The sequence below is a fragment of the Rissa tridactyla genome, chromosome 4 (genome assembly GCF_028500815.1).
Source record: "Rissa tridactyla isolate bRisTri1 chromosome 4, bRisTri1.patW.cur.20221130, whole genome shotgun sequence".
NCBI classification, from domain to species: domain Eukaryota; kingdom Metazoa; phylum Chordata; class Aves; order Charadriiformes; family Laridae; genus Rissa; species Rissa tridactyla.
Window position 1 is genome coordinate 12,869,091 of NC_071469.1, and position 20,787 is coordinate 12,889,877.

The following is a 20,787-nucleotide window of genomic DNA, read 5'->3' on the forward strand; positions in this document are numbered from 1 at the left end:
TGAAACCCACTCCTATTTTGTATTTTTTTTTTTTTACATTATATACATGGTAAAAATTAAGAAAGTGATGACAGCAGATACATGATGGGTAGGAAGGTTCATTCTAAAATTGATTGATGTCAGTGGAAGTCTTTTAGTAGGCTATTATGGACATTGTTCCAGAATTACACTTATTGACGCTGGGTGATGATGATTATGATAAATTTACCCAGAACTAAATGTAGGCTTATATGATGGGTTGAAGAACTATAATTGAATTATAACTAGTCACTAAAATAATTGAAAAGAATAATTTCTGATGTTATCATGTAGAAACTGCTTATTGGAAATCTTTTTTGTTTAATTTGGCATGTTAAGCATTGGCCAAAAAGTACATGTTAAGTTTGTAGTCTGTGTAATTGTTTACTTTGCAGAATATTATGAATGGCTTGTTTTAACTATATATTTGTTTTCAATTTCTTGTGTTGTTGTTTTTTTCCTCTTCTATTTTTGCATAGTGTTTGATAGTGATAAAATATAATACGATAGTAAATATGAAAATGGAAATAATGCAAATTCTGCAAACAATTATTTCAAAAGTAGAACTTCTGTAGTATGACTTTAGTTATTTCAGTATCCCAATACAGTGGCGTTTTCCCCAGTTCTCATTAGCTCAAGTGCCACTTTTTAGAATGTACATACGTATCTGAGGAGATGAGAAGTTCAGAGCATGGACTTGCTTACAATATAAATACTCTTTGTTTAATGTGAATATTGTTATACAAACCAGTTTGGGAAATAAGTGTTTAGTCATTGATAATTTGTACGTCATGATACTGCATAATAGTAGTACTGTAGTGGTCTATCTAGAAATTAATAATATGTGATAGAAATGAAGGAAAATAGAATCTTCCATCCTTCAAATGGTGTATGAGGCATTTATGAGTTGCCATAAATAAAATACAAAGATATTCCTATTTTAGCCAAGTAGAGACTTAAGGTTTCCGCAATAATAAGCTGAGAAATCAGTCAGTGTTTTTTAATTTAAACTATACATTCTAATTGTAATGTAGTTTTTAGAATGAAAAATGTGGAACTTTACCAGTCATAGAACGTAGAATCGTCATCTGAAGATGAGAGCAGTTTTGACAAAGTCATACGCATAGGAAGTTTCTTGAAAATCATGAGCTGTTTGCTGCTGCCACTAATACTTAATTTGGAGAAAGAGCTAATGAGTTAGAGAGATTTTCCATTAATCCTATATTACAAAGAAAGATTGACTTTAGTTTTGTTTTATTATCTGGTTTTTATTTCCTCTAATAAAAATGGCCAAGATAGTCCACATAGCTCTTTACCTTCAGAGGTACAGAGAGTATTTGGGGGATTTATGGCAGTTTGGTTAGATTCCTCATTTGGTAAAGTTTGATCAAGTAGGAGGAGGGGAAAAAAAAAAAAGGCAGTCAAAAAATACTTTTTTTTGCATGGAGTATCATGAGTGTTGAAATAACCTTAAAGAAGTTTTATTTCACAGTGAAGAAGAGCAAAAAGCTGTAGTGAATATACAATATCTTTAAATAATTTCTTCCATAGAATTGTATAGAAGAAACTGAGATCTCACACCATTTCTCTCACAAATTTTTTTCTGAAATCTTTTCTGTAATAACCTGGTCCCATACTTACTATTTAAAGCTATACACTCAGGAAACTGAGAGTCCCTGGATCTAAGCAGCGTGAGGATTTTCTTAATGTTCCGGACCTGAATTAAAAATTAAAGTAACCTGACTGTTAACTTGCAAAAACCAGCTGTTAATGCATAATAGAAAAAGAATTTTGTTTTTCCCAGATCTAATCCTCAGGTTCAGTGATGGCCCCCTTTGGTATGTCCCATTAGATACAATTCTTTGGCAAAAGTACTTATTTTGATATAAAACTATTCATACAAAACGCAAACTGATGTGTTGTGCAGAACATAAGATCAGTAGACAAACTTTGCCATGATTAGTTAAAATTAAGATTAACACTTCAAGGTTCTGTTTGGAATTTGAGTAATAATTAAACTTTTTGGAGCATTTTTCAGCTTCTCTAGAGGTTTTCAAAACTATGTCCTAGACTATAGTGAGTATGTTCTACCTGGCATGAACCCATGTAGGAACAATGTTATCTATCAGTATTTTTAAATTAAGAAAAACGTATGTCATTTTCCCACCCCATTAACATCTCTATAACCGTTTGGAAGGATTCCTGCTCTAGAGTTACACTAAACTAATGTTCCTCTTCCCCCGATTTGGGGAGAAATAACATCAAATCCTGCTGCTTTACTTTTCTCCTTTGAACTTCCTGCTTTCTTATGTATTATCAGTTTGTAAGTTCTCTTTTCTCTGGGTTTCCCTTTACTGTGATCTCTGATAGAATGATTAAAGTTTCGTTGCTTAACACAGCATATTGCAGTTCTGTCTCTGATAAGTCCAGAGGAATGTACAAACTAAAATTAAGGTCATTTGGGGAATTATTTGTTTTTTATTAAAATACCTTCAGGAAAACTGGTATGTTTGCACTGTCAAACTATGTCATGGCCTTTTCTGCTGAGTTGCTTGTCAATTTTATTTAATTACCATATACAGTGTAGTTTACACACACATACACGCACACACTTCAAGCTGCATTTCATTTCTCTGTAGGCAGAGCACAAGTATTCCAATACTGTTGCTTAAGCGTGCAATACCAATACCTCTGCTGTAAGTGTGATTGTGCTTATGCTTTCCAAAAAATGGTGAAGTAGTCTTTGCAGTATGTACTTTTTTTATTGTTTCCATTATCAGATTACCGTGTCTAATGCCAGCAGGGTATTAAATATTCTGTCACCTAGCCTTGTTGAAACTGCACACTTTTCTTGGTGGCCAGGAATAGACAGGACTCGTGAATCTAATAGTGACAGAGGTTTTCATTTGCATCTGCATTGGTATTACAGTGCAAGTGGTATTCCAAATTGACTTATCAGTAAGAAAGCCTGTAGTAAATCTAAAAATGTTGTAGTTATATCAGTCAAATCTATATTTTACCATCTATGCTTGCTATAGCATTTTGATGGGAAATTATGATGGGATTTCATGTCACAATATTTTATTGTTTAATGTAATTCCTGTTGCTTCAAATGAAATAATAAAAAGAAGTTAGGCAACATCACAGTTTCTTTGTGAAAGGACTGTTGTACATATGAAATGTTAAGTTTCACTTTATTTACCTAACACAGAGCAAAGGACTAATGAAACAATTACCTGTTGTTGTTAAATAGCATTACTGTCCATGGCCCCACAGAGTGCAGACACCAAGTGTTTGAGGTGTATAATTAATTAGAAAGATGTATTTTCATGTGAATCCTGCAGATGAAACCAAGAAATTGAGTAGTTTGAGAAGCATACTCATAGAGGTGACGGTGGTAAGATTCTGTAATGGTCTTCTTACGGTCAATGCTCTAGCCTTGATGCGTTTTAAAATATTCTTGGGAAAACAGTAATGGGTCTAATGGATCTTGTCTTAATGTCTTTGCTTGCATAAAGATTAGTCCAGGGTATTTCTACATATATCTAATTAAAATAACAAGAAACAATCACCCTGTGTACAGCATGCTGGGATGTCTGGTGAAATTTCAGAATTCCAGCTCCTGAAGTCTGGTAAGTCATCTGTTGTGAAACTTGATCAGGCAGGATTTGATCGCACTCTAACTCATAGCTGGTGGGATTAAATCCATAGACAGGAAGTCAGTACTGGTTGCATATTTGTGGCCTGGAGAAATAATTGAATTTTTCTAGAAAAAATAGTCACAATGCTTTTTAAAAATTTTAAATATTGGACATGAGCTGTTAGCAAAATGTGACTCACCAGTGACAGCGGACTTTGGTGTGTACTGTTAATGTCACAAACCCAAACACATCTTTTGCTTCTGGGTTAGGAAAAGGTTTTAGTTTACCATTAGTAATACTGTTGGAATTTTGTTTAAAATTGAAACAGTATAAATAAAATGTATTTATGCATGAAGATAAAAGAATTTTTCCATGGGTTTTTGCTACAGATGACCCATGCTTATGTGGTATGTGGTCATTTTTTGTGTGTGTAAAATAGAAATGTAGTATTCCCTGGTGCTGGGGAAAAGAGGTCTGTTTCTACATGTGGGAGGAAAGGGCAAGATGAAAAGGACGTATTTTAATCATATTTTCATTTTATTAACTCATCTAGGAAGACAATTTGATGATCATATAATTGGTGTTGTCAAATTCACAGGATTTGGATAGCCTGTTTGAATTACGTCTCTTTGCTAAGGTGGCAAGATGTCCTGTAGACTACACTACATTTCTTGAAGGTTTAGTATGCAGGGAGATGATGATCAGTGGCAGGCACCAGTTTCAGCCTGTCCACTGGCCACCAGGCAGGGGGAGCAAAAGCTCTTCCTCACTGCTATTCCATGCCAAGTGACAATCGGAGTCCACTTCTCCATCTTCCCTCCCTTTTCAGCTAAGGTGGTGTTTGGCACTCTGAGCAAACATTCTTTCTTGTATCCCTCAACCGTTGCAGAACCTGAATGCACAGATTATACAATTTTCTCACTCTCAGGGGATCTTTTTCAAAATTTTATAATTAAAATTTTATGCTTAAACTCTGTATAATCATCTGTGTTCCCACACCTTTCTAAGGATATTCTACCACATTACATAGTAGATAGTAATGTACTTGCAAATTTTTGTTATTAGGCATTCAGGAGTGACAGTTCTGATCACCTGTGTTTGAATACAGGAAGTGGCATAATAAAAATATACTATTCTGAAAATAAAGTTTGTTCTGTGTAGAAATTATGAATGGACTTCCATATTTTATAGATGAGCATTTCTTTAAATTGCAGTAGCCAAAGTAGTATTATTTTTCAGAATTACAAGTCTTTCATTTAGATTTCTGTGTCATTTGTTGTTTGTAATGGCCTGATGTACACTTGCATATTGCTGATCTAGTTTCAGCAAAAATATCCCAAAGGCCGTAAACTGTCTCACAGATCCCATTAAAATTGACATTTGTCATTTAGCACAATGCAGTGAGATGTACTGAAGACTGCTTCATAATTTTTATGTGATTAATTAGGTAATTCTTGGGAAGGATGGAGGGAAGGATTGATTTTTATTTCTCTTTTATTTTAATGATTGTAAGCCACCAAATTTTGAATAAAATTTCAGTTGGATACTGATGCTAATTTTATTCTAGAACTTGCAATGAAACATCAGAGAAACAGACTAGGGCTAACTGAAATCCTTACGGTATGCTATTGTTTAACTGTTCGTCTGCATATCTGCCCATTTGTCATTTGTACTCCGTATGTCTATACCTTTCTCTATTGAGAAGGAAGAAGAATTACATAAAATAGGAGAACAGTTTTATTAAGTGTTTTTAAAAGATTATGAAAATTTGGTAGTCATTTTACTTAAAACTTCTGCATATAGTATAGAACATTTATTCAAGTCATTTTAGGAATTATCCTAGAAGCGTTTTTGAGATTAAAAAGATCTTAGTCTGTATTTATTGGAAAAGGGTTTTGTTTAAGTTTGTTTAAGTTTTTTTAATAATCTTCAAGATGAGTACAAAATTGTGACTTAAGAAAAAAAATTGAAGTTAATGATAAAACGTGAAACGGGAAGTATTCCATGTTAAGACACCAATATAAATAATTCTAATGTTTTCCACAGTGAAATATATATGCTTTTTTGCTTAGCATAATAATAAAATGAAATCGAGTGTATGCGTCCCTAGCTGAACTGAATTATCAAGTTTCAGTAACAGTTATGAGATGTTCAGTGGAAGAAAGCCTTTAGTCCTTGAAATGCCCACTTTACTCCAGATTCCATTAGGTGTGGGAGGGATTCCCAGTTATAAGGGCTTTCTCTGAAGATTAAAGAGGAAATGCTAGAGAAATCCAGAGTAGTTTGTCGACTTTAACTATTACCATCAAATGTTTTTCCAAGAGAGGCCCATTTCAAGGTTAATTATGTAACAGAAGCGTCATGATTTGAAACGTGCTCTCTGTTGTACAGCATCTGCTACAGAGTCACAGAGAAGCTACCTAATGAAAGGCTGATGTAGAAATCTATGACGATGGGTGAAGAGTTGATTCCATTTTTTGTCTTTATCAGGCAAATTTTACATCTAATATCAGCTGGAATAATTGGAATATTGGTCCTACCGTACTGTGGAAAACAGTGGAAAATTTGGTACTAACATTATCTCTGTTACTTGATAAATAATATATGTTAGTCTTTATTTTAGAATGTGTGTAAACACCAGGGAGTTGCATAAAGTTATTGAATGATACAATTAATTTTGAAAAGCAAAATTAGTGGGTTTTTTCCATTTAACCTGAGTATTTCTGCACACTGCAATAGGCCCGAGTAATTCTTATAAACGTTAACATGCTGTTAACCTTCTATAAAGCTAGAAAGACTTTCTGTAATGCATTAGCTTTCTAGACTGAATTATTTTCATTCTTACATCCAGTTACTGTATTTCCTTCTAAATGTTTCTGTTTTACTCTGAGGTACTTGGGATGAAATCACTTCTACTTTAACATTCTCCACTCTTGAATTGCTGGCTTTAATTTAGGAAACTCGCATCCTGAAAGACTTCTTTTATTGTCTTGGCAAGCAGTTTTGTCTGCTTCCATTAATTTTCTTCTTCTATCTCTATTCTGTCAGTTTTGATACTATCTTAGTCTATGGAAATGTTTTTGTGACTGAAATTGTATTAAATAACATTATTATGCTATTTTATTATCCATTCTCAGAATGGTGAACCCTTTAATGTAGGAATTCATTAAGTTGCCTCCTTAAAAAACAGCAAGAACATGCCTGTATCATATAGTGACTACTATGGAAGAAGCAGAACCACAAAAGAAAATGGATGTAGACAGAATTTAAGCGATTCCTATTTTTTTACATAACTATTCTAAAACAAACAGCAGTGAATTTGAGGACATCACACAGGAGAGAAGAAAGCTTTTTCTGCAGTACTGCAAATGAAGTAATAAGTATGAAAAGAACAGATGTTAGCTTTCATCGTTGGATTTTGCTGTTCTTTAACTATGAGAGCCCTAATGCTTCTTTATATCAGCAGAGATTGTAATGTTTCAACTCCAGATATCAGTCTGGCTTGTTAGGAAAAAGTGCATGGTAATGTTGATAAGAAGCGTAAAAGGGCATGATAGACAAGCCCTCTTTTGCGGGGGTAGGGTTAGATGTTGATCCTTTCAGGTGATTCATATTTTGTAAGGAAAAAAATACATGTTTATCCTTTAGGTTGAGGTCAGTTCCTAGACTTCTGACACTAGTGTAACGTAAAACAACATCATGCATTATGTTTACAATATAGATAGATTTTTAAATCTTAATTTAATATATAAATTGCATTTCCATACATCGTCTTGTTCGATAGTTCTTGATTCAAAGATCTTACGCATTTTGCACAAGCCGACAGGCAAAAGATTGATTAAGGGTGTTTTACAATACTGTAAAGTGTGTTTATTAGCATTATTTGCATTACTGGAAAATCCAGGAGCCCTAATTATGGATCAGAACTGCTGGTCTTGCTTTCATACAAAAGAACATAAAGATGAAGATCCTTATCCTCAAGAGCTTACAATATGAATTTGAAATAAGTAATAGTAGTTGAAGCCAGACAGTTTGAGGCACTGCAAGGACGCTGTGGAGCAGTAGTAGTCATCATTATTGCTGGTGATTCTCTCCACCAGTAGGTTAACTATGGCTGAAGCTTTTATAGGCACAACATAAAAGCAGTATTTTATTGAATTTTGAGAGAGGATGATGTGGTTACTTGGCAGGTGCTTATGAATATGAGTGGGGTCATGGAAGAGAATAGTAAGGTGAGGGTCAAAGTTCTGTCAGTATTTCCAAACACTCTCCCAGTCAAGGGTTTTTATTGCATCCATTAAAAGTTCCCTTCATATAAAGATTATAGTTCAGTAAATTATTTTTGTAAAAACAAACATACTTTTTAAGTTAAAACAGGAATCTGGAGATTCTTGTTAGCAATGATTGAGTGGGTTTGCAGTATCACTTGCAAAGACAGATGCCAAAATGTCATCTTTGATCCTTAAGATTTTAATTAGCGTACTTTGGTTTTGAATGGATACATAATGCATGTCTGTAGAAAAGATTTTATGTCTTTGCAGGTAGAGCATGTCTCACTTCCAAAACTATTTTTAGGTGAAAAAAATAAATCTGGAAGAAATAAACCAGCAAAGTATAATATGACAGTTTAGCACATCAGTGGGAAAGACTAACTAGAAGATTTTTTAACATGTGTCTTTACAAGGAATTTTGGACATGAATTACTGCAGTAACTTGCTCTGTTGAAGAAGCTTGCTTTCCCAGAATGATAACATCATGAGTAACATTGAAGAGAACTTTGCAATCTGCAATTCCTTTCCTTAGTGGTTTGTGGGAGGAAGTACTTGGTCAGGAAAAAAAAAAAGGACAACCCCCCGGGCCCCCCCAGTTAAAATAAGAAGTAAAGATAAATGTTGTAGTAAATGTTTAGTTCTGTAACTGAGGAACTGATCCACTATCTCCCAGAATAAACAGAAACCTTTCCATTCTATTTCCACAAGCGTTGGATTACATAATTTGTAACTATGCCTGATTCCACTTGAAGTCATTTTCTAGCAATGATACAGAACTCTGGTTTGACCGTAACAATTTTAGTTTAGTTATAGACCATCTCTTTACATTGTTGTTATTTCTAGGAAGGATTACAGTGTTACAGAAATACAGCTTCATTGAGAATTTTCACCATGAAAGAATTTCTGGTGGTTTAATTAAAATTTCTGGTAAAGCTTCGGACCTTAAAGTGAAGGAATGTAAATCTGAAGTAAGAGTCCCGTGCACTTTCCATATCTGTAAGATCAACTTCACCTCCTGATCACTACATCCTTCTTCCAGTAGAATGGAACTTAATTTTCTGCATGAAAATACAAATCATTTTATTGAATTCAGTGTCATTGGAGCATTATTATCTGTTGTGATTCATGCAGCATTATTTTATATTTCCAGAACAGAGCAAATGCTAACAGATGGTAAGGGAGATAAGTTGCTGATATATTTGTGTGTATTGCATGCTTTTGTGGGAATTTCTATGTTGCCATCCTGCATACCTCATCAACATTTTAAACTGGATGTTGCCAAAGAATTGGTGTGTCAGAAATGTTTGACAACATCATTGTTTTCATCCACATCCATGCATTTTATTCACTTGCTGCTTCTTTACTCTTCATAATAGTTCCTACAGTTAAAATTCTCGTTAGGATCCTCTTCTTCACTTCCTCTGATTCATCACTGGGTTTCTGAACTTGTGAATACCACATCAGCTCTGTGTTGTTAGTTCAAAACGCTCCTGCCAGTAAGAATTTTCTAGTCAGATGTTGTAGTTCTCCTCTTCCTCGTGCACTGCTCATACCCTATCTGGATCTTATCATTTGGCTGAAGAGTTCCTCGCAATATCCTGCTCTGTAATACACTTGTATCCGGCCCCTGCACAATCCTTTTTTTTGCCTGTTGGTCAGACTGGATCTTGGTTTAATCTCTTGAATGACTTATCTCAGAGTGCAATAAGTTCAGATTTCTTGTCCTTACTTTCAGAATTCTTCATGATATTGCTCTTCCTGGTTTTGCCCATCCTTTCTTTCATCTTCTGAACCATGTAGTATAGAAAACTTGTATTGCCAAGGTGAGATCTACTACTGTTATCATTTTTTTTATTAATTTGCAATTTATATTCTGTATTGTACCCTTGCATCTTTCTGACTATTTTGCTCATCCCGTTCTTGAGGACAACTTGAAGACTATTGTTTTAATAGTTTCTTCAGATAAGGGAGCGCTGTATATTGAGAGAACTTCAGAGAGAATTCTACCACTGAAGACAGAGAAAGCTGCCATAGGAGAAGGAAAAGTAATTAAATAGTAAAATGAGGGCACAAAAGACCTTTAAAAGAATTAGTTTATTACCCTTTAGGGGATTACTTAGATGCTGTATTAATTGGGCTTTAAGTTTCTTATCAGATCATCAATAATTCTACGAACCACTATCTGGGTATAAATAAAAACATAACCTTTTGAGATTTACAGAGTTTATTTGTTTCTGAGTGTAGACCTGGTTAACAGCTTTGTTGCTGGGGGTAGAGTCAATACCACCGTTCCCATGCAGTGACACAGGTGCACACTCACTGCTGAGCCACCTAATGCCAAAGCAATACAGTGGCATTTTACAGGATTTTCAAAATAGCTGTGTCACAGTTTTAGAAAGTCTTCAGATGGATTCAACACTGCAACCGAGAATTTGTGAAATCTGTAACTTAACTAATGGATTTAAACCTTGGTCAATAGAGTTGTGGTAATCTCTATAATGAAATTAGCTTTTTAAAAAAATACTTTAATATACAATAGACGGGGGAAAAAAAATCAGCACATTCCTTATCCACTTCTTGGAACTTGTTCTTAGAACTGAGAAGTTCTGGTATGAAAATGTCTTCTCTCTTTCTTTTTTGTGGGTTCTGAACATCCTTCGTTCTAGATGATTTTGGTTTCCTTAGTCTATTCCATGCATAACAGAACTTTGTAAATCTTGTTGTTATCTCATTGGAGAAAGGCGAAGTATGTTATTGTGCATTATTTAATGTTACGTGCAACTTCATATTAGCATATATCTGTCTTGTTACTTCTGCGTAGAAATCTGAGATTTTGTGTATGGCTTTAAGTAATGTATAGTAAATTATACACTATCTTCAGGAATCTGGGATTAAAGATCATGAGTAGTTAGATGTTTAAGTCACTTTTGCCAGAAAATGTATACAATAAATAAAGCTCCATCCAGAATTACATCCCAATTTTGCAAAATTCTGGAATTCTATTGCCCTCTGCTGGTTTAGTGTACCTGTCTGATTTGGTAGCGCTGAATTGCAAGTGAATTAGCCTTTCTTTTCTTTTTCATGGTGAAATAATAGTAGATAAACAGTCTAATGAACCACTCTGATACTCACACTTTGAAGTATTTTAAAATATAAATCAACCTTGAGTCCAATCTTGTTTGGTGGCTTGCTGAAGGTAAGAGAGGTGGCAAATTGTTTTCTTGTTTGTTGGTGAGTTTTTCAAGTTGGGGAAGAAGCTTTATTTAGTATTTTGTCTTTTTTTTCTAAATTACTAAAAATCAAAATTTAAAGAAAAATAACGGAAGCTTCATAGTTCTTACTTTATACTTTTATGAACTTTCCCCACATGTGGGTATAATTTTATATTTTAGACCAAATGGGAAAAACATTTATTAAATTGAATTTTTTGACTAGTGGTAGGTAATCCATGTAGGGCTCAGTCAGACTTGAAAACATATTCATATACACTTACACTTTTTGAGTATGTGCGTGCTGTGATAAATATTGATGTATATGGATGTTGTTATGCAGTGTTGTCTGCAAGTAACACATAGATAAGCCTCACTCCTGCAGGTCAATCTATGTAGGTTAATCCTGTGGGACTTTGAAGTTTTTTTGAATTTATCAGGTATCTGTGTGGGCACAACATAGATCTGAATGCAGGACTGGCTCATAGAATATGTTCATATGCAGAACTTAGTTTCCATCACCTTGGGGAGGGTCAGCGCGTTGCCTACAGCAAGTGGTACGTGTTCATGATATGGAATAGATGGTAGTTGACTGAACGTCTCTATAAACAGCTTCTAGATGGGATGTAGCCATTTTAAGTAGCAGTGTCACTATGTCCTGGATGATCTATAAGCTTACTCTTGCAGACTTCCAGGGAGAACCTTAATCAATACAGAAGTGCTGTGATCTCCTTCGGTATGCAAAGAAGATCGGTGGTAATTTCACAGGTGTTGCAATAGCTTTCTCCCAGAGGTCAAGCAGATAACCCATATCACAGTGACTCCTTGAGCAGATGAGGAGGAACCTATTCTTTGCATTCAGCAGCAACCTCCTTTTCACCTCTTTTCCTTCCTGATCTCACCAAAAATATCCAAACCAATAACCCAGGATACAAGTTGGAGACAGAAATCCCTTTTACTTCTGAAGTAAACTGGATTTCTCAAAAAAATAGAGTACTGTTGAGTTTGCCCCTTCATTTCCATAGCCAAGAGACATGCAGCCAAAATCCTGTGAGAAAAGATCTTTGCTGAGATAAACTTACTTTCTTCTTTAAGCTTTTGTGGTGTAAAGGATAATGACTGATTAGTGATCAGCACAAAGCATGCTTTTCTTTTCCATAAACAAGCAGTCTAAATAATATGTCATAGAGAAGCTCTTTGGGGACATGCACCTCACAGTAAGTTTGGGAGTCTTGCAGTTGGTGCACATTTTTTACTGAGCAAGTATTATTTTCAGAATCAGAAGTATCCAGTGTTGGGAAACGGAGAAAAAGTTCTAGGCGGGTATTATCCAGTGCTACTCAGCAAGGTGGAAATAATGGAGAGAGAATTCCTGAATTCAGGAAGTTGCATATAGTCACACGTAGCAAGTCCCAAATCTACCTTGTGTTTTCACAAACTGTAGAATGTATTTCATTATGTTGCTTGGGTAATGTCTGTTTCATATGTAATCTGGGAGGAGAGTGTTTGGATTTTTTAAGTGCCATTAGTCTATTGAAAGAACTCGGTGTCCTTTGCAGAACTTAATTCATTTTGTGTTGGTTATTACAACTTACACCTCAGTGCTCATTTAAGCTATCATACAGACAGCTTTAGAGTAAGGACTTTATCAGTTCGGAACTATTTTTATTGCTTTCTTCAGGTTTTTTTTTTTTTTTTAAGCTATCAGTCCTTAAATCCTCCCTTATAAGTACGAAATTCGTTCACTGTCCTATGTTCATTCTGTCTGGCAAAAATGAATTATCAGGACAAGAAGAAAAAGCATAAATATAAGTATAGTTTAGCTGTCCTATGGAAAGATAGGTGAAGGTTTGTTTTATATATGTAGTATTTAATAAAAAACCCTGAACTACTTTTTTAATTAAATTGGAGAAATCCCAAGCAAATTCTTGAATACAACAGTAAACACTGGGGCCCTTTTGATGTATTAGGTTAGTTTCCATTCTAGTCAAACGGGTTGACTAAGCATTCCCAGGGTAGAAAACAAAGACACTGCAAGCTTCATGGAATGCTTATATTTGTACCAAATTTTTATTCCATGGATTTTGATTGCACAGGAGCAGTTGTGTGCTTCTTAAGGTTGGTATTCCTATTGCTTTTCCACAAACAGTCTAGCCAAAACAAGCTGAGAATCCAAAATTATTTTGCTCAAAATAACTGGCAGAGCTGAGCCTGGAACTACAAGTCCTGACTTTGATTCTGTGCTCTGGCCACTATCAGATTTTGCCATTTGTTTCAACACATGCAGGTGATGAGAAGGATAATGTTTATGATCGCTTAGCTTTTTGATGGATTTTTCTGTCATCCGTTTGTAAACAAACTATTTTTACTTTGCTTATGAGTGACTGTCAGAGTTGATTTATGTTGTTATATTTGAACATAAATCTCCATCATTTAAAAATTCTGTTTTGTACGTGGCTGTTAATGGTTTTAAATTATGAGCACAGGAAGAGCATCTAAAAGCCTCCCAGCTTTCCTGTCATGTTTATCCCCATGTGAAAATCGTTTGTTTCATTTTTATTTCTGTAACACTATTACTATGGTCCCAGGGTTATGAGTTTAAACTTCCTTTTGGGTTTGTGCCAATCACCCCCTCTTTACCTAGTCTACAAAATTAACCTGATTTGGGGGCAGGCATCAAAGGCAGCTGGACAGGATGATAGTGAAATCACTCTTTTATGTGGCATTCACTACACAAGTTGGCATGAGTTAATTATACCAACTAGCTAGGCTTGAACAAACATTTACCTTTTCCGTTTTCACCCTTTTTGCCCCCCTTTTGCCCCTTCTGACATCATACTCCCTTTTTGCAGCTGTGTTGTGACTGGGAATTACTGACAGTGAAAAAAATAAAGACTAAATCAAAGTACAAGTCCTGGCATGGCTTTAGCAGTAACTATTGCTTTCAAGATGTGTTGTCCATTTTTATATTCCAAGATTTACCTGTCATCCCCATTCCCCTGTAACACAAGTTTTGTGCATCTGAATTTTGAGTTAGGTGAAATGATTGGGCCAGATCCCTTCTGTGGGCCCTGTATTTAATTACCACAGCTGAGGAAATTAAGCCATTTTAAGCTAGCTGTATACACAGCTACCAATGGTGAAAAACATGAAATGTCTCCAGCTCTTAAAGAATACAGATTACTGTAAAGGAGGTAGCTTTACAGGAAGATAGAGGTAGTCCTTCTGCATATTTTTTGTTTTAACATTTTCTCATTTTTTTACAATTAAAAGACTCCATGTACAGTTAGCTGCCCTGCTAGTTAACAGGTTTGACGTAGTCATGAGTTAGTGTATGTTTTGTATGCCTGAGCTATTTTCAAGAGATGCCCAGCAGTCAATACAAAGATCAGTAGGCCACTATTTGAGCTGTCCTGTTCTGTGATTTAACAGCTAGATCAAGCATGGGAGCCATTACTGTGCAATCAGTTATCATTTCCTGTGAGCTACCGTAAACTGCATCGCAACTGAAACCTGAGAATCTGTTAAACCAGCTATCTTCTGTTTCAATCTGCATTGAATAAACAAAGTCACATTTAATGTAATTTGAATGTTCCACACATTTAGATTTCTTAAACAGGTTGCCAAGAAATTTTGATGAAATTCTGCATGATTAAATAAAAATTGTATTTCTCACTTTTTGATGGTTAATCATAAGGAGGTATTTCAGTTGGGTAAATTTTAGTAGCGTGGCACATGATCAGAACTTTTAGTTCATGATGTACTTGGAAGAGCATAGTGTGGAAAACATAGTTCGAAGAATTGCAAAACCATAAATCTGTAAACCAGACTTTAAAATTTTCAGTTGTAATTTTCTAGCCTTCCACTTAAATGCCCGGGTGCCTACTAAGGAAGTATTATAAGTACTGGTTGTCATGTGCAATTGTACAATTATAAATATTAAATCGAGTAGTATTCATGCTCTACAAGAAAGTGATTTACAACATAATTATTGAAGTAAAATTTAACTTCTAGAAATAGCATATATTTCAGGTATGGGTAGTATTCTAAGTGAAAGTCATTAATGAGGCACTCTGTAATGTACTTCATTCTTCAGTTCTACTGCAGAAATAATCATAAGCTGGTATTTAGATTACCTGCTGCTTTGCTATATGCAGTATACAATACCATTTTTTTTGTGGCCTTCTTTTTTTCAAAAAGTAAAAACGTATGATATAAGATTTAATTCTTCATGATTCAGGTAATTGAAATAAATTTCCGTTCATTGTATATGGTTATCAAGAATATTAAAACAACTCACTTGGAGATTAGCACTACCTAAATAGACCTAATTGGAATAAAAAGGTGTATTCATAGTGAGTAATGCTGGCTTGCTTTGCCACCTTACAGGGATCCAGACCCTTGTAACTTCAAAGAACGTACACAATTTAGTACTCTTTCAGGAGCTTGATTCGGGTCATGCAGTGCAGTAGATAACAATAAAAGAACAGTTTATCTGATCTTCTGCTGTTGCAACAAATGCAGCTTATTGGAAGGACTCAGTTGCCACTTACGATCATTTCAAATTTCCTTGCTGTATTTCTGACTTTTAGGTAAAGTAAGAAATAATTTTCATCTGTTTGAATACTGATTTCTATGTTGTAGAACTAGTTTATTAAAATACTATATTTTGTTGTCCAGGAAAACATTTTGTATTAGAAATGTGTTCTGTATGATCATCACAGAATTCTTCTTCTCGAGTCTCATTTTTCTACTGTGAATCCAGAAGGCCATGCCTTGCACTGGCGTTAGACTTATATACAAGCTTCCTGTGTGTTAATTTCTTTAATGGCACAAAACTGGAGATTATTTCCGTTTCCTATATTGCAGTACAGAAGATGGTACATATTGCATATTTCAGTCTGTACAACTGATTTTATACATATATATATTTTTCAATACTCAAGCCATAGTCTCTAAAGGAAATGAAATAATAGGATTGATTTCTCAATTTTGCATGGTTTTTGCTTTCAGAAATTAGCACCTGGAGTTAGTCAGTTTGCCTACACCTGTGTACAAGACCATCCTATCTGGACTAACCAACAATTTTGGGAAACAACCTTTTATAGCAATGTGCAAAACCAAGTTCGCTCCCTCTACCTTACAGCCAAAGAGGACAACCATGCAGTACAGTTGAGACAAAAGGTAGGAGAATATATTAAAGTAAATATCAAGGTAATATTTCTATTCACATTTTAATTGTTGCTTAAGTTAGAGAGTGAAGTTACGGCTTCTGCAATGTTACATATTTTTCTTTCCTTTATGTGTTTTTCCTGAGTAGTTACTTATCATATAGCGATGTTATAAACTACCAACAGTTCTTTCATATGAACGACCTAAGCTAGCAGCAGTTCTAGTGTCCAGTGTTAGATTATTACCAAACCATAGTGTGGTTTCTGTTGAATGGCACTCAGTCGGCTTTATTAAAATTGGACAGATCTTCCAGAACACAAATTGTTTGTCTCAGTAGGAGGTACATCTGTACATCTGTACAGTACAAAGTACATCTTTAATGCACAAATAAAAGTACAATGAGAAGACTTGCAGCATGCTAAAGTAAGATTTTTTTTTTAAAGAACAAACGGTAAAGAGCCATTTGTAATCTCTCTTCCTGTATGAAAATATTATTATCAACTCTGTGACTGAAAAAGTGTATGCTACGCAAAGTCATACAGCACTGTAAAGAGAGGAAGTAAAATAGAGAGGGATATTCCCAGAAATGTAGTCAGAATGAAGAACTGGAAAGGCATATCAGACATATCGGGGATAGAGAGAAAAGGACTGTGGGGCTGTGTATGGGGAGCCCCTTCCAATCTGACATTATGTAAAGAAAAATGTGAAGAATAGTAGAACTTACAAGGAAGCATCTACTTTAAACCCTCACATGTGCTTATATGGAAAACTAATTCAACTTTAACTTAGTATGGAAAAAACATTTATGAGATACCTAGTCCTTTAATAATTTAACATCAGGCGTTAGGTCGCTAATATCGGCTGCCAGATTCCTTCATTCTAATTTCCTCAGGCTATATGTAATATGATTTGACTGTGTGCCATCTACCTAGTTTGCTTCAAGCAAATGCTAGAATTGGACTCCAACATGTAAAAACATGAATGTTTCAGCTGGTCTGGAAAGTATTTATATAAAAGCTTGCTTCACCTGAACATCCTAAGAATTTGGAGAATATCACCTTCATCAATCAATGAGCTGCATGTTATTTCTTAATCTGATTTGTGCTTGTTCTCATGTGAGGTAAGTAGATAAGCTAAGGAGAGCAGCTATATTAAAATCAGAAAACCACTCTGAAGAAACATGGAAGATCATATAGCATAAAAAAGATCTAGAAAGAAGTTATGTTATTTAGATCTGTCCATGTTGCGCTCCTTGCATATTTCAGTAAACTGCCTTCGAAGCCCAATTACTATAATCGTAACTCTCCTTAAACTGTATTGAGTGCAGTTATTTGCTTCGTCTTTTTAAATTAATATACAACTTAAATAACTGAAGAAGTTTAATAGATCATTTAATAAATAGTTTTTACTAAACGTTGTTTTTTAAGTTACAGCTTTATGTCTTTATATTTCTTTCTGTATGTCTTCTAGGAGAAAAATTCTGTAGGTCCAGACCAGGATAAGACAGCAATGGACCTGGCTGCTGAGCAGCTGCGACTATGGCCAACTCTTAATAAACAAATGCAGCAGGAGCTAGTCCAGAATGAGGAAAGTACAGTTTTCAGTCAGGCAATTCATTTTGCTAACCTCATGGTTTACCTGCTAGTACCACTGGATACAAGTAAGAACAAGTTACTGAGAACATCGGCTACTGGTGACTGGGAGAGTGGAAGCAACAGCATTGTCACAAACAGGTGGGAACACAACAAGTGCAGTGGTAATCAGTCAGGGTGGGCTACAGTTCTCAAAAGCTTCTTAGTTTTCAGGACTTATTCTAAACATCAGACTATTTCAGTATCTTCTCTTCAAGTTCATTAATTAAGGAGAGCAGAAGTCTAACATGATTCCCCTTAAATAACAGAACTTAATCTGGAGTCATTACCACCATTTAAAGGAACATAAAAATTTTATTGTCACAGTGAGAATTTTTAATCTAGTAATGCAAATGTTGAAGACAAAGATAGGGTGTGATGAGAAAGAAAACAGCCACCCAAAAAACTACTCTGTTAGTTTTTATATAACTTAAAAAAACAGTCTATGAACTTAAAAAGTCTATGAACTGAAGAAAGCATTTGTACAGCAGCATCCATAAAATCATAATTTCTGTGCAACAGCTGCAAGGAAGAAAGGCACTGAGGTCACAAAAAACAAGAGGGATAAACCAATGTGGCAAAGGTTAAATTACTAAGGAGGCAGGAGGAGTATAACACCATTTACATTCCCTAGCATGTAAATCCAGGACATTTCATAACAGCTTTCCTCCCTCTCTGTTTATTGTCTTCATTATCATGTATAATCCATCAAAATTCCCACCTGATAAAATCGTACAACATTATGTGAGAACACTGACATCAAGTAAAAGATAGGCAGGCTATCAGTATCAAAATCCTCATGGCTACTCATTTCTGCTGACTAAACACTTCTAAACTCAGGCGTTAGGACTTGCTCCGTGGACAGGTTGTGGTATACGTTGCAGTGTATGAATGTGGCCCTTAAGGTTACTATGGGAGCCATTTTCAGACATTCAAAGTACATCTCCCACTGACTTACTTGGGCTTTCTATCTGATGCACAAAAAACTTTTCTTAATGGTCTTTTTAGCTTTTGAATGCTTTGCTCTGCAACCAAAATATTCATTTAATGTATCTTTCTCTATGTAACCGGGTATTTGTTTACCACGGGTTGCAAATAATGTACTTGACTCTATGAAGAGAAGACATAGAGTTCACTTCCAAGCAGTTTTTTTTCTCTTGTGGGCCTGTCTGTGCTGGACTCATGGAGGGAAAGTTCTCCTATGTCGTCATCCATGCAGGTCTGATGGTGTTAATGACGGTGAAAATACGATGTAATTGTGGTATCACCGTATGCTTTTAGCAAGATTTACGTATTGTACCTAGGACAAAACACACAGCTTGTCTGTGACTTGCCAGGTTTCATATGTGCATCACTACTGAATTTTTCACACTTGAAATTTCTTTTATTTATGTCTATAGTATTGCAGGCAGCGTTGCAGAGAGTTATGACACTGAAAGTGGATTTGAGGACTCTGAGAACAATGATGTTGCAAACGCGGTTGTACGCTTCATCACCAGATTTATTGACAAGGTTTGCACAGAGAGCGGAGTTACACAGGATCACATCAAGGGTCTTCATTGCATGATACCAGGTAAAAATTGTGACAAAAAAGTGGTTTGTAGTCTTTCTTTTTTCTTTTTTTTCTAGTGAGAGAAATGCACTTTTTAGTTTTGGTTACTTTCAGTGAAGTTAGAAGCTTAGATTTCTTTTCTAGAGTATAATTGCTGTTGAATTTCAAATAATTACTACCTTGATGTTTAAATTCGAGATTTTCAGAATATCAGACTTTTAATTAGATTGCAACTTTCTCTTTCATATTATGTGAGACTTCATTTGTGGTATTACTGCTTTCCAGGCATTGTAGCAATGCACATAGAGACCCTGGAGGCTGTCCATCGTGAGAGTAGGCGGCTTCCACCAATACAGAAGGCAAGTATTATGAAACATACTTGTATTCTTTACAAGTATTAGAATCATGCAATTTAGTCATCTTTTTTTCCCCCTCATAATGTTAGAAGAAAACATCAAAACATTAAAAGAAAATTTCCACCAGTGATAAATAAAGTGCTTGATTTTGGTCTGATGAAATATGAACTTAGGAAACTAGTAGAGCCAAACTCCTGATCATAAACAAGCTGATGCTTGCCCACTGTTTTTTGAGACCCAATTCTCTTAGTTGAGTCCAAACTTCATCTCCCTTCTCTGGACTCAGTCTCATAACAATTTTGTTTTGAAACTTTTTAAGCCAAGTATGATAACTAGACTGAGGTATAACATTGGTATCACCATTACACTTAAACTTTAATTTATTTGCATCAGCCCAAAATTCTACGACCAACTTTACTGCCAGGAGAAGAATTTGTTTGTGAAGGTCTCCGTGTGCTACTGGATCCTGATGGCAGAGAGGAAGCTACAGGAGGACTGCTTGGAGGTCCTCACATCCTCCCTGCTGAAGGAGCTTTGTTCCTTACCACTTACAGAATTATATTTAAAGGCACTCCTCATGATCAACTGGGTAAGAAAAATTAAACAGTGATACTTGTGATCCTTCAGATAGGCAGGACTTTGAGCTGACCTATCCACCTATTCAAGCATCAACATCAAAATGTATGTACCTTACAGTATAATTTTTTATGTTTATCTGATAAGAATAATCTCTTCATATAGGTTTTTATCACTAGATATGATAATGATTGAATTTGGTTTGCATTTAACTTAACTAGAACTTATTTCTCCAGATGAGGCGATAAATGTTGATGCTGAAGATGATGATGCTAAATGTTTGTTTATTCCTGCATATTGGTAGATATTTAGAGTGCTGTCTTCAGTAATTTATCTAATATAAAATCATAATACGTACTTG

General features: G+C 35.1%; 1 protein-coding gene across 4 annotated transcripts in view; it reads left to right on the plus strand.

The window, feature by feature from the left end:
• SBF2 (SET binding factor 2) overlaps positions 1-20,787 on the plus strand; it is a 270,051-nt gene that overhangs the window by 193,102 nt on the left and 56,162 nt on the right. For all 4 annotated transcript variants that reach the window (XM_054200805.1, XM_054200806.1, XM_054200807.1 and 1 more), the window contains exons 18-22: positions 16,153-16,323; positions 17,782-18,044; positions 19,343-19,515; positions 19,780-19,853; positions 20,244-20,439. In XM_054200805.1, coding sequence (XP_054056780.1) covers positions 16,153-16,323; positions 17,782-18,044; positions 19,343-19,515; positions 19,780-19,853; positions 20,244-20,439 — 877 coding nt within the window. The remainder of the gene's footprint in view (positions 1-16,152; positions 16,324-17,781; positions 18,045-19,342; positions 19,516-19,779; positions 19,854-20,243; positions 20,440-20,787) is intronic.